Source organism: Crinia signifera, chromosome 2 (assembly GCF_055691185.1).
Source record: "Crinia signifera chromosome 2, ASM5569118v1, whole genome shotgun sequence".
Classification (NCBI taxonomy): domain Eukaryota; kingdom Metazoa; phylum Chordata; class Amphibia; order Anura; family Myobatrachidae; genus Crinia; species Crinia signifera.
This window is the reverse complement of record NC_139218.1, coordinates 310,566,371-310,580,190: the sequence shown is the minus strand read 5'-3', so window position 1 is coordinate 310,580,190 and position 13,820 is coordinate 310,566,371. Positions and strand designations below refer to the sequence as shown.

The following is a 13,820-nucleotide window of genomic DNA, read 5'->3' as shown; positions in this document are numbered from 1 at the left end:
TTAAATATGTCCCAATTTCTGCTTTTCTATTTCAATAATCAGACTGGTTTTTATATAGCATACAGAGAAAGAGAAAGCACAGAATGTCCAGTATGGTGCACCTTTGAAAGGAATGTACGATAAAATGTAACTTTTAATAAAGGATGCTTTTAAAAGATTGCGAACATAAAAACACACTAACACACAGATAAACACAAATAGTGATTTAAAAGAGGAAGAATTCCTCATGCAGTGTGCCCCGGATTTGTAATACAAATGACAAATTGGAAATTTTTATTATAGATGTCTCCTGGTGTGTATGCACCACGGAGAACCCCACTTAAAGGTTTGCTGTTAAATTCAAGAACAGTTGTACTTCATGTGTAACCCTGAAAATGAGATCTACCATGAGATCGGGTTCACATGTATCGACTTCGTGTGTGCTGAAGGGAGATTGACTACTAAGTCCTATTATTCGTGTGATGCGAAATCCCTGTCAGCGCAACCGTTGTATCAATCACTGGTATAGATCGATTGACTTGATATTTACACAGACAATAATTCGTGAATGATTGCAACCTTTTGATAACCCTTCTTAGACAATGAGATCCACTGTGAGATCGGGTTCAGGATTTTGCGCTCAAATGGTTTTACAGAGAGGCTTTGAGACTAATACTGGAAATTACTCCCGGTGCAGGGTGTGGAGAGCGTCTCCGTTACCTGCCCTGATGGCGGTCACCGTAGCCGTGTCTCAAAGAGTCGCCTAAACTCTGTCAGTGAGGCGCATCTGAGGTATGTGCCCTTGCACGGCCTCAGAAAAATCAGAGTGCTGCTGAAGTCAGGTGACGGCCGTCACAACCTGATCAGTAAGCAGCGGGGTTCCGTCTGCGGCGGAAAACCCGTTAGGCGCAACCAAACATAATCAAAATACAATGGTAAGTGGGGAGAGGGTAGGGGGGACACACTGCGAGCGGTCGGCGCACGCTTCGCAGAGCTTCTTCAGGACCTGGTCCTGAAGAAGCTCTGCGAAGCGTGCGCCGACCGCTCGCAGTGTGTCCCCCCTACCCTCTCCCCACTTACCATTGTATTTTGATTATGTTTGGTTGCGCCTAACGGGTTTTCCGCCGCAGACGGAACCCCGCTGCTTACTGATCAGGTTGTGACGGCCGTCACCTGACTTCAGCAGCACTCTGATTTTTCTGAGGCCGTGCAAGGGCACATACCTCAGATGCGCCTCACTGACAGAGTTTAGGCGACTCTTTGAGACACGGCTACGGTGACCGCCATCAGGGCAGGTAACGGAGACGCTCTCCACACCCTGCACCGGGAGTAATTTCCAGTATTAGTCTCAAAGCCTCTCTGTAAAACCATTTGAGCGCAAAATCCTGAACCCGATCTCACAGTGGATCTCATTGTCTAAGAAGGGTTATCAAAAGGTTGCAATCATTCACGAATTATTGTCTGTGTAAATATCAAGTCAATCGATCTATACCAGTGATTGATACAACGGTTGCGCTGACAGGGATTTCGCATCACACGAATAATAGGACTTAGTAGTCAATCTCCCTTCAGCACACACGAAGTCGATACATGTGAACCCGATCTCATGGTAGATCTCATTTTCAGGGTTACACATGAAGTACAACTGTTCTTGAATTTAACAGCAAACCTTTAAGTGGGGTTCTCCGTGGTGCATACACACCAGGAGACATCTATAATAAAAATTTCCAATTTGTCATTTGTATTACAAATCCGGGGCACACTGCATGAGGAATTCTTCCTCTTTTAAATCACTATTTGTGTTTATCTGTGTGTTAGTGTGTTTTTATGTTCGCAATCTTTTAAAAGCATCCTTTATTAAAAGTTACATTTTATCGTACATTCCTTTCAAAGGTGCACCATACTGGACATTCTGTGCTTTCTCTTTCTCTGTATGCTCAAAATTTATGTCCCATGGTAGCACACCCTTACAGGTTGACTCAAGTGAATCCCACACGAAATAACCTATACAAGGGTCCACCTGAATGAAAACGATACTATATTTCTCTGTGCGACTGGTACAAACCCTTGCTCTGTTTATGGTTTTTATATAGTTCTTGTATAATAACAAAGAGGAAAATCATAAAACAACCATTGATTGTAAATTGACACGTCAAAAATAACAATATATGTCACATACAGTATGAATTCTGTAATCTCCCATTCATATCACAAGGTTCCAGCAAATGATTATTTTCTTGTATGACAAGATTCCTGCACCGGCTTAACTAAAGTTCCCACGCCTAAAATAGCTACAATATCTGGAATCTGCAGTGTATTCTGGTCCAGCAAGAAAAATATTAAAAGAAAAAGAACTTGTGAGTAGATTCTACATGACACTGAAAGAAAATAAACCGTTTAAAGGCAAAGACCGATAAAGACGACTTTTGCTCTGCTAAACTTACATCATCCTCTTTTGTTCCACCCCAGAAGTTGGTGCCACCGGCATAGCTAGGAATGTTCAACACCGCAATACCCTGGAGGCTAGGAAGAGGGATGTACTGTCCATCACACTGCAAAGAATAAAGCAATGGAGAACAATGAAGAGAACATCAGGCCTTGTTTAACACGAAGGTATGTGATGTAATGCCGAGGCTGCAAATGCAAATACCCAGGATACTAAAATTAACCCCTTGCTTAGTAGCAAATAGAATAAATAATATTCTGCTTATTTGGGGATTAGAAATGCTTGTTCAAGCAAGTTTTAAGCCTCTTTGGTTCTTATTTTTTTTTTTTTTTTAAGCCAAGCATATATTGACTCGCATTTATATTTGATTTGTGTACTAGCAAACTAACATTATAGAGCCAAATTATTTAAACAGAATGACAATATCCCATTACACAATAGAAGCCATGGGTTTCTTAGCAGATGCAAAACATTATTCCTATGAATATATCACTATGCGGTCTGTAATGAATGGACTCAAAAAGGCATTTTTTTTTTTTTTGCTTTAATGCAACTTTTTTCATTTTAAAAGGTCACACACAAACTGCGTATATTGACTTTAAAAAAACAAAAAACAATTAGCATTTAAAGTCACACGGAAAATTCAGTTTGTAGAACTGCTGTTGAAGAAATAACACTGACTGTAGCAATAAAACCCTGAAAGATTAATATATTTAATGGTAAATGCAGGTAATGGGGAGACCAGAAGTATCTATGTATCTATGTTCTATGTTTCTATCCGCAAGTACGCTGGCCACGCATACAAGTGGTCACACTGCACAGGTGCAAGCACACCAAGCATTCTACAGTGGAGTACCTCAAGCTGGACCTTCTGTTCCAAATTCTTATAAGTTCTTTGCAGCAATTCTTTGGTTCCGAGCACGCCATACCACATCATATTTTTAGTCCGGCTTCTGAGGTAAATTGTAAGAGGCAACATTAAAACTTAAAATAAATGCTGCAAACAAAAAAGGTCAGCACAATCTAGAACAATAAAAACATTTTGATGATGACTTTAACTCCAAATGTCCCCTTATGTTTATGTTTGGCATGCTCACTCACTTTCATTGTAATGTGGGTAAAGACAGAGCAGAATATGGTCATTAGGTCAACATGCATTAGATCGGCAACTGAATGTCGACAGGGCTTCGGTTGACACAAGCATCAAGTTGACAATGGGAAGGTAACAGTCAAAAGGTCGACACAAGTTTTTCATGTTTTTTTAACCGGCATGTGCAGCAGGTGGTATTTCCTGCCCTACCATCCACTACGGCGTGGTGGGAGATTATGGGGCCACTGCCACCCTCTGCCATGTTGCATATTGTTGGCTTGGAATGGGGTGGAGGAGGGAGGCACAAATAATATTTTTGCACCCACAATCCTCAAGTTACATCACTGGGTAAATAATTAGAGGAAGGAACATAGGGATTTACTTAGAGAGAAATTTGCTATATGAAAACTACAAATATCATCAAAACCCAAGATAAACCAATCCCTCATGTCTGCAATGCTGCTAAATACATTATTGCCACACTAAAAGGATCAACACTCACCACTTTATTATATATTGTATTAACAGCATCTTATATAGCGCAGGTACAGTAGGTGGTATATATTGCATAATGGACAGTGGGGATATAATTCTATATGAAAGGTTTATGAATGTGATACAAGCTGCATTGTATTCCTGTATTGATTGGTTGACCAAATAGAATTAATATTTATTTAGAAAACAAATTGTACACAGCATGTGTAGTTTTGATACAATAAGAGTGCAAGGCTGGAAGTACTCCATCTACCTGCATTTCTCCGGGTGTTCCTCGCGTTTGTTGTTAAATTCTAGAGAAATTTTTGCATCCAAACCGATACCAAAGTAGTTGTTCATCACACATTTTTCCGAATAGCCTTCTCTGTTGAGGTAAAAAATAGAATCGTTACTAAATGCACATGTACACATGTAATGAGAAATCATACATCCAGTAAGACATGTATAGGATTGGTGCTTTAACCATGAAATGTGTAATGAATAGAACATTTCTAACCAAAAGATTTTGTGCAGCTATAAAACTATACGGAACAAAATGAATGCTGGAAAAAAAACCATAAAACTGGATTTGTGTGCGATACTGTATATGTTCTAAAAAAATCATTGCTGAATGGAAAGGCCTAAGTTGTGTATATAAGCAACAGCCAACAGTAAAATCCTACCACACTAATAATCACTGGCGATCAGTAGACTTTTATGGTGTAAATGCATTTGTAGTTTTAATGACTTGAGTGATTTTGCATATACAGGGGGTGGTAACACTCAATTCAAGTTACACGTTCACTTATAAGTGGCTGATCTCTATACCTGTGACATGTAAATTCTAGACAGGAATTCAATTTCATGGGAATTTAACTTGTAGATGGAACACTCAAGTGAATATATACAGTATATTGATAAACTAACAATGTGCTGGGGAATATGTGAACACTGCAAGCAACAAATACAGTAGGTATGGACTGTAACTACATCTGAAGAGTATACATCGACTTCAGTGATATCTACTGTAGGTGCCTATTGGGGGGGGGGGGGGAAGGATTTCCTTTGAAGAACGCCTTGCTAAGTGACGAAACGTCTCTCCTCATGTGACACTCCTGGATTTACTAGCGCAAACAGTACATGTGTAGTTGTGGTGAATGGAGACCAACCTCTGAGCTATGGCATGAAAACAAACAAGCTCATTTCTATATTTTGTACAATGCTCTTATTTAGTTACCGTATATACTTGAGTATAAGTCGACCCGAATATAAGCCGAGGCACCTAATTTTACAACAAAAAACTGGGAAAACATTGAATCAAGTGGGACCCTCACTCGAGTATAAGCCGAGGGGGGCTTTTTCAGCATAAAAAATGTTCTGAAAAAGTAGGCTTATACTCGAGTATATATGGTATGTTACTTAGTACAAATCAATTTACTAGTCAGAGGGGCAGATGTATTAAGCCTTAACAAGAGATAAACGCAAGGGTAATAATGAGAGATAAACTTCCAGCCAATCTGCTCCTTACTGACATTTTTTCAAACACAGCAGTTAGCAGGTGATTGGCTGGACGTTTATCTCTCTATCACCCTTGAATTTAATCTCTTGTTAAGGCTTAAAACATCTACCCCAACGAATCATAAAATAATTGGTTAAGTTACTTCAATAACATCATCACAGAGAAATGTGGGAAAGAGGAGACACCCACAGTGATGTCAATAGAGAATAGGGGGGTATTCCCTGTGAAGGTCACGGCACTTGAGCTTGCTCGACCTCCGTGACCAAGTCCCGTTCTCAGTCAGTTGTGGCCTGCAAGCTGCGGCCAAAAAGAGGCGAGCTGCAGCCGGCAGCTCGTCACTTCCCGGCCGTTCTCGGCAGAACGAGCCCGACAGCTAGTGATGTCGGGCTCATTCTGCCGAGATACCCTGCTCAATGCTGTCGGGGAAGACAGCATTGAATAGGGCACGGCGGGCATCTCCTAGAGGGGAGATGCTCGCCGGTTATTGAATATCCCCCTAAACATCTCCTTTCCTCTGTGTACTTGCACTTTAACAAGCGGTGGTAAATAACAAATCAGCAAGCAGGTGGTCCTCTTTCCTATTTACAGTATTATAGAGCACTAGCGCATTACACATGGATGCCACAAACAGTAGATGTTACTTACAAAGAGTCTAAATCGGGATCAATAAAAGGAGAAGCACCAATTGTATCTATATTGGCCAATAACATTTTGTTGATGATGGAGCTGCCAGCAATGGAAGCTGCCAAACCAGCTCTCAAACCTATTGGAAAAAAGTACAAATGATAGTTTAGGAATTGAGCAGAAAAAAATACAGGCACGGTTTAAAGATTATGTGTATAAGGGTACAAGGCAGGGCATACACAAATAAATGACACTTGTTAAGAGATATTAGATTAGAGATGGTCGTTCTGTCTGTGTAAACAATAAATTTATGCTGCAAAGATCGTAAAGTGTCACCAACATGTTACATTCATTCCTGGGGGTATGTGGGCAAGTGAGTGTGTGTCACACTGATGCCGATATATCTATTTATATCTTAACAGAAAAAAGGAAGAGGACAATAAACATTTTAATGCAACCAATTTTGTACAGCTGGTTACCTAAATCAGGGATGGGGACTCTCCGTCCCTCCAGCTGTTGTTGAACTACACATTCCAGCATGCCCTGGTACAGTGTTGCTATTTGACCATGCTAAAACTGTTGCAAGGCATTCTGGGATTTGTAGTTTAACATCTGGAGGGCCGAAGGTTCCCCATCCCTGACCTAAATAATGCAGCGAAGTCTATCGATTCTTTCAAGCCCGTGTGGAAAGGGCCAAAAGAAACTTTGGTTTCTGTATCACAGATAAACCACATGTGATCCATAAAGGAAAAAAAAACCTAGCATTCAATTTAACTACTCAGAAGTGTGGGTGTAACTTGCCAAGAACCTGCAGCTTGGTAAAACCTTGTCCTGGCACTGCTGTAGTTGCTGCATATTCTGTCTCAAAAAAGAGTAGCAGAAGTGCGAACAGCGCTGTCAGTTCCTAGTACAGAAACACTTCTATTCCCGGATAGCAACTGCACTAGAACACTGTACTTTTTATAGGTAATTCTCCTGGGTGGACATTCTACTGGTTGGAAAAAGGTTGTAGCAGCAAAAATATTCATTTTTAAGTTATTACCAATAACTATGACATTTTAAACCCATTCTTAGGTATGATTCAAACGAAGTACCAACCACCCTACCTCCATCAAAAGTAATTTTTCTTTTTGAACATTTTAGTTAATAGCCCTGGAGTGAATCTTAATGAAAGCTGCACATAGTAAGAATAACTTGTGTGATTCTACTTGGGGACAATTTGTAAGTACTGTAATTAATTAAAGTAAGTAGTCAAAAGAAAAAAACAAGGTTCTCCAACCAGAGTGTGTAAGGTGTTTAATGTAAACCTAGTGCATGTGTTATAAGAGCACCTTCTGGTGGAGGAGTATGCTGTTTTTATGTGCTGCTTGAGCCCCTTAGGGATCACAGTTAAGCTGCCCATACACGCTGCGATCCCGGTGTGCGTTCTGGGCTTAAATAGCATCCATCACATCGCATTGCATGCAATGCGATGTGATGAAAAGCAAGTACAAAAAGTATGTGTAGCACATACTTTTTGTACTGTGCGTAGAGGTGCAGCGGGAGCGCGCACCTCAAAGCACACATCGCACCTCCGGGAATCGCAGCGTGTATGGGCAGCATTACTGACCTATGGCCTAAGTAGTCTAAGCCCAGCTACAAGGAGTGGTAGCCAGTTACTCAAACTAATGGTCAATAAAAGCAACATTTTCTTTAGCAGTTGTAACGCAATAATCACACATCATAACAGATAAACCAGCACAATGTGTGCTATAACATGAGTCTGCCAGTCAATGTTAAAATAATTTGTTTCAAAAAATATATATCAAATTTGGGGAAACCATGCAGTGTTGGATATAATCGAGGTTAGGATGGCTCTAACAATATAAGTGTTAATGGATAAAAAGTCTGTAGAAATGTACTTTACTATGTACAACCCAAAAACATAAATATTTGAAATTCAATGAATGCATCAGCTCTATATAAATGCGTTCTAATACTGAAAATAGCTACTTCAAATGCAGAGGACTAGCAGGCATCAAGTTGAGAACAGACATGTTTGTCTCTATAGACATACATAGAACACACCTATACACTGACACACACACACACACACATCAAAACATACACCAAACATACAGAACGTACAAACAGCAAAACACACACACATACACACATACACACACATACATACACATACATACACATACATACACACACTGCAGCTGGTCAGGAAGCAATCATTCTTTGTATCCCTTACATTTTTATAGGAATGGTTAATGGTCCTGTTTTAGGAGAACGTGTGTTATATCCTGTGTTTATTGGGAAGTTACCAGTGAAAATGAATCTCGCTGCTTTTATAGATTTGAAAGGCAATGTTAACATCCAACTCTAGGCAAAGGTTAGCCAACCAAGTTTTTTTGGGTCCGTAAAAAAAAATAAAAACAATAGATCTTGAAAATAATGCAGAGCTAGACGATATTTTCGTGTCATATATGTGATAAAACTTGGTCAACTATGGGATTACGATACATTACAAATAAGATGACAGGTGCATTAATGTAGATATTAAAAAACAATCAAGACACCAAGTTTAAACATTGCTTGCATTACCTGGGCAGATTATTCTTGTGTTTAGCACAGGGAGATTCTCCTTGCTAGATGACAATGGGGGGTTGGAGAATGATCCGGTGTGGGAATGAGCACTGCGACTTGCCCGCCTATCTGGAGAACGTGGAGCTGCTCTCACTGTTAATGAAAGAAATGGACAGTTTCACAACAATACTACCACTTGCACATCTTGTAAAAGTAGTACTGTAAATCGGGAGCGTATAAGCAGAAGATGCTTGAAAGATCCCAACTGTAAATATTCCAAGCCGCAGTCCTTCCCCGCTATGGGGCCAAGTCACCTGTATTTGTTCTTTTCTTGGAACTCTCTATATACATTCTCTTTAGGTAAGATAATTTGTTCTTTTGAGCATCATCAGCATAGAGATGATATTGGACGTTAAATCTACCCGTCCTCTCATGAACTCTTCCCCCTCTCTCTGCACTTGTATTTCCAGCTCTCTGCTATCTCCTCATAGATGGCCCGGCACTTTCTTAAACATAACATGTCTAAAACGGAGCTGATCTTACCAACCCCAACATAACCTCCAATCCAATGATTTCGCTATCTGTTCATGGCACATTTATCTCCTCTAGCCCTTAAGTATACAATCTTGGAGTTATCTTTGATTCCTCCAAACTACACATTCAGTACCTCTCGCATTCATGCCATTTCCAGCTCAAATATATTTCCAATATCAGACACTTTCTCACCCTGAATGTTACTAAGATGCTCATCTGCCCACTGGTCATGTCCAGATTAGACTACTGTAATCTCCTACTATCTAGCCTCCCTGACAAATGCCTCTCCCCACTCCAATCTGTCATCAATGCTGCAGCCAGGCTGATTGATATTCCTCTCCAAAAACACTACATATACCGCCCCGCTCCAACACTGGCTCCCACTGGACTACAGTGGCTCCCATTCCCCTTCCAAATCAAATTCAAGCTTCCCACACTCACTTACCCTTCCCGCACTCACTTCACCTATTCACATATATGACCGCATGTCCCTTTACACTCCCACCCGGCCTCTTCCCTCCACAAAGACATGCCACCTTTCCCTACAGCCCCTGATGACCAATCGTGATGACACTTAGTCTAAACCTTGCTTTAAGAGTTTAAACTTTAAAGCAATCAGACAAACATTCTTATTTATAAGATGTAAAGGAATTATATCTTTATCCAACACCAAAAATAAAACATTACTTTACCTTCTAAATAGAGCAGAGGGAGGTATTAGGGCAGTGGTTCCTTAACTTTACCTTCATTGTGACACTCTAGTATCAGAATGATTGTCATGCATCCCTAGGCCAAAGGGTCTTATTTTAAAATTAGAAAAAAATATAAAACTAAATTGTGTTTATACAGTATGTCATACTTCGGTTTAGTTATGTGGTGAGGCTCGAGGGACAGGATTTGCTTCTATTTGTCCACATATTTTATGATACAAAGCCACTAGCACTGGATTTGCCTTTAAGACTCACCATAAATACTGTAATTTCACCAATTCTGGACTACCAATATATGGCACCCCAGGGTGCCACGGCATACAGTTTGGGAACCACTGTTATAGGGGGACGATTCATCTCCACAGAAGCACTCCTTTATCTGTGGTGTGGACACAACCTTGACCTCTCTCTATGCTCCCCTACCCCAGTTTGTTAGGCAACTGCAATCTGTATGCATGTTTCAGCTAACCAAACTAATGTATCATGTGGCCGTGTCACAGAGGCAAATGGGTCTATCCTATACAGGACTTAAGAGCCGAATAACCAGATTTGTAGCTAAACATCAGGATCTCTAATTTTTAAGTGATATCTTGATAAAAACAAAGTTCTACATATCTTCTCAGGACAATTTGTGCAACAGGTTTTGGCTACTGCAATGGAATTCGAAGAGGAATCAATGAAGACCATTTCAATTCACATTAATAAATGCAAAAGAATACAGACATGTTTTACATACAAATAGACAGAAACAGAACAACATAAAAATGTTGTCAGATATTGGATTTCACTTCAAATAAATCCATTGCCTTCAAATCAGATCTTTTGTACTTCACTGAAACAAGGAAGGGGGGGGGGGGGAGTGTATACAGAACAAATAATAGTTATAGACATTTTTAATGTTTGTTAACTGAATGAAAGAGAATGAAGGCAGCACAGAGAGCCATCACTCACTGGCATAGTAACCTTTATACGGCAATGATCTGGCGGTGCCATCTTTTGCCTCATCTGTACTCCGTGACAAAGCAAGCGGACTCTGTATAACAGCTGCTCTTTATTATGACAGATGGGGCTCCTGGGGCCAAGATACATTAAAAATAACCTTTCGCTGTTCATGCTCTGATAAAAGCCAGAGTCCTAATGACTGAATGTGATGTCTTGTTGCAGGTACCTGAATTCATATTTCATTATTCCTCCTGGAACACCAGCTTACACTGGCAGCAATTCTGTATACACAGACACTTAGTGCTTCATACAGCTCCCAGCTCAAATATATGGGAATAAACTCAAACTCCTAACATCTTTCTAGTGGTGCTAACACAAATAGGGTCAGCTGCATTGGGACTGCGTGTTACCATCACAGGGGGAAAAGATGAAAGCAAATTATTTCACAGAAATAGGTTACAGAAGCTCAGATGAATGCTTTTACTTGTAATGGAAGATTTGAGGCTTGTACTGTTCTTATCTACAAATGATGTCTTACAGGACATCCTGAAACATAGGACTCTTATCACAGACTGATACTGGTATGGGTCGCCCCACCACCATTACCAAAGTGCATTCTCCATATACACTATTAGACAGTCGCCATCAATAACATGTACTGACATCAGCCGGTCTAGTTTTTTAAAAACAAAAATCATTAGAATCTTGTCAACCGTAGAAAAGCTCAAATGACAAAACTTTTATGGAATAATTAATTAAATAATAACCATCTGGAATCTATTCATGCAATAGTATATGCACAATACAATAAACAAGGAATCTGTATAGGCATTAAAAGCTTTGTGCCAGTATTAGGGTTTCTTCTCTTACCCCCCTCTGAAAAACTCCCCTCCTATCTGTCTACCCAAATGTTCCCCCATCCCAGCGGTGGAAAATAAATGACTTTCCAGCTTTTGTAGAACCACACAACCCAGCATGGTTTGCAACAGTGTTAGCATGGCCAAATAGCGAAAGCATGGCACGGCTGCTTATTGCTCACAACTGCCCTATCCCATTCTCTCTCCATCTCTTTTTGGGTTTGCACCAATTTTATTCTAGCAAATTATTCTCCAACTAGCTGAAGCACATAACAAACCCTGATTATGGGAGAGTACACTAATTAGAAGATGCAATGTGTATATATAACAACAAAGCAGCTATACTGCCACAATCACCATATACACACATTTATGCAATGGCAAACAAATGTACAGAACGTGCAGAAACTTAGGTGGGCGAAGGCTGTTACCAACATAAGCATATGGGGCACTAAGCCTCATCACCTGATCTGTGCTCCGCTCCTCTCCTCCAGCTGCCACTCACAACAGCCTGCATCTGTCCCGGACTGCAAACACCATGCGCTCAGCTCAGCACATTGTTTGCTACCTGTATATTGTCTGAGTGAACATTTGGCCATCACATGCACTCACTGCACAATGTTTTGGTGTTTCAGATACAGTACAACTCTGGTCTCATTGTATGATTGTGCCAGCATCCACATTACACTGCACATCTCAGATTACACATACTGTAGGTCCTTAGGATTCTATTGTAGGATGTGGCCTAGGCTCATCTCTATTAAGGCTGAGTTCTTATAACACCAGCATTTTAATGTACTTACTTTAGGGGTTACTGGGAAAGGTTACCTATTATTATGAACACCCCCTCACCTGCTGGTGTGGATTGATAAGTCTACAGTGTCCAGGTCAATAATGAATAAGTCGACATCAAAAAGTCAACATGCACTTGGTTGACACAAGCAAAAGGTCAATATGAAGGTGTTACTACATTTTTGCTTCAGTGTTGACACCTGTCGACATGACCACAAATTAGTGTAGTGCTTCTCTCACTTCAGTGAGTGACTTTAACATCCCTGTAAACACTGATTGGGAATGGTAAAGTATGAAAAAGCAATAAAACAAAATGAAAAAATTGTGAAAAACTGTTGATGTTTTATCAACGTTGACCTAGTGCGTATCAACCTTTTGTCAATGTCAAACTAGTACATGTCGACCTTATGGTGTAAACCTATTGACCTAAACACTGTAGACCTGTCACCCGGATCCCTCACCTGCTGTAGATTATTGATATTAGACATCAGCATGACACCATTATGCGCCATTTTGCCTTTATGGTCAGAAACTTCTCACAGTTCTAATATCCTTGTAAATTACAGCAAAGTATTATTAATGTCAGACTAGAACGTTCAAAGCGACTCCCGCCATTGTCTGCAAACTAGAACTAGAACTTGAAGAGACTTAACAGATTAAGCAGAGCGGGAGTAAGGTCTGTCACTCAGTGATTACTTCTATGTCATTCTGTTCTAACTCCTCACCATACAGTACAGTAGGGGAGTGAGAATAGGAAAGTCTTACGGAGGACGACATGAAACACACAGCAGCTACTAGACAGCCCCCCCCCCTCCCTCTTCCCCTCCAGAGCCTGTCATAGGACTCTGCAGTGTGATAACTGCAGTCCTGTCACTGTATGGATGGCAGGAAGCGGGCAGGCAGTGACCCATGATGAATACAGTTGTAGCAACATGTCAATCACCACAAGGGATGTTTGTGCATTCTCAGGACCCCCTACAGAGTGACCCACTGTTGTCAGCCTGGATCTGATCAAACCGTTCTTTAATATGGGCAAAAAAAAAGAAAAGAAAAAATAGTCTACCTGAGAGACCACAGGATATTTATAATGAGGTAACGAACAATTGCACAATTTATTTTCAGTCAGACAACTGAAATAGAGGCAATTAATCACAAATTCCCATTTAAATTACTAATGGTCATTATTAATCATTACAGATCGGACATTTTTAGAATACAAATGGGTTGCAAGAAAGATATAGCAAATAATGCCTATAGCATGAGTATGGATGTGGTTCAA

General features: G+C 40.3%; 1 protein-coding gene across 5 annotated transcripts in view; it reads right to left on the bottom strand.

The window, feature by feature from the left end:
* DGKH (diacylglycerol kinase eta) overlaps positions 1 to 13,820 on the bottom strand; it is a 248,423-nt gene that overhangs the window by 35,751 nt on the left and 198,852 nt on the right. For 4 of the 5 annotated variants that reach the window (XM_083168927.1, XM_083168928.1, XM_083168925.1 and 1 more), the window contains 5 exons: positions 8,725 to 8,859; positions 6,154 to 6,271; positions 4,264 to 4,374; positions 3,282 to 3,378; positions 2,424 to 2,531 (listed from right to left, as the gene is read on the bottom strand). In XM_083168927.1, the coding sequence (XP_083025053.1) occupies positions 2,424 to 2,531; positions 3,282 to 3,378; positions 4,264 to 4,374; positions 6,154 to 6,271; positions 8,725 to 8,859 (569 nt within the window). The remainder of the gene's footprint in view (positions 1 to 2,423; positions 2,532 to 3,281; positions 3,379 to 4,263; positions 4,375 to 6,153; positions 6,272 to 8,724; positions 8,860 to 13,820) is intronic. The other variant, XM_083168926.1, reaches the window with a different exon arrangement.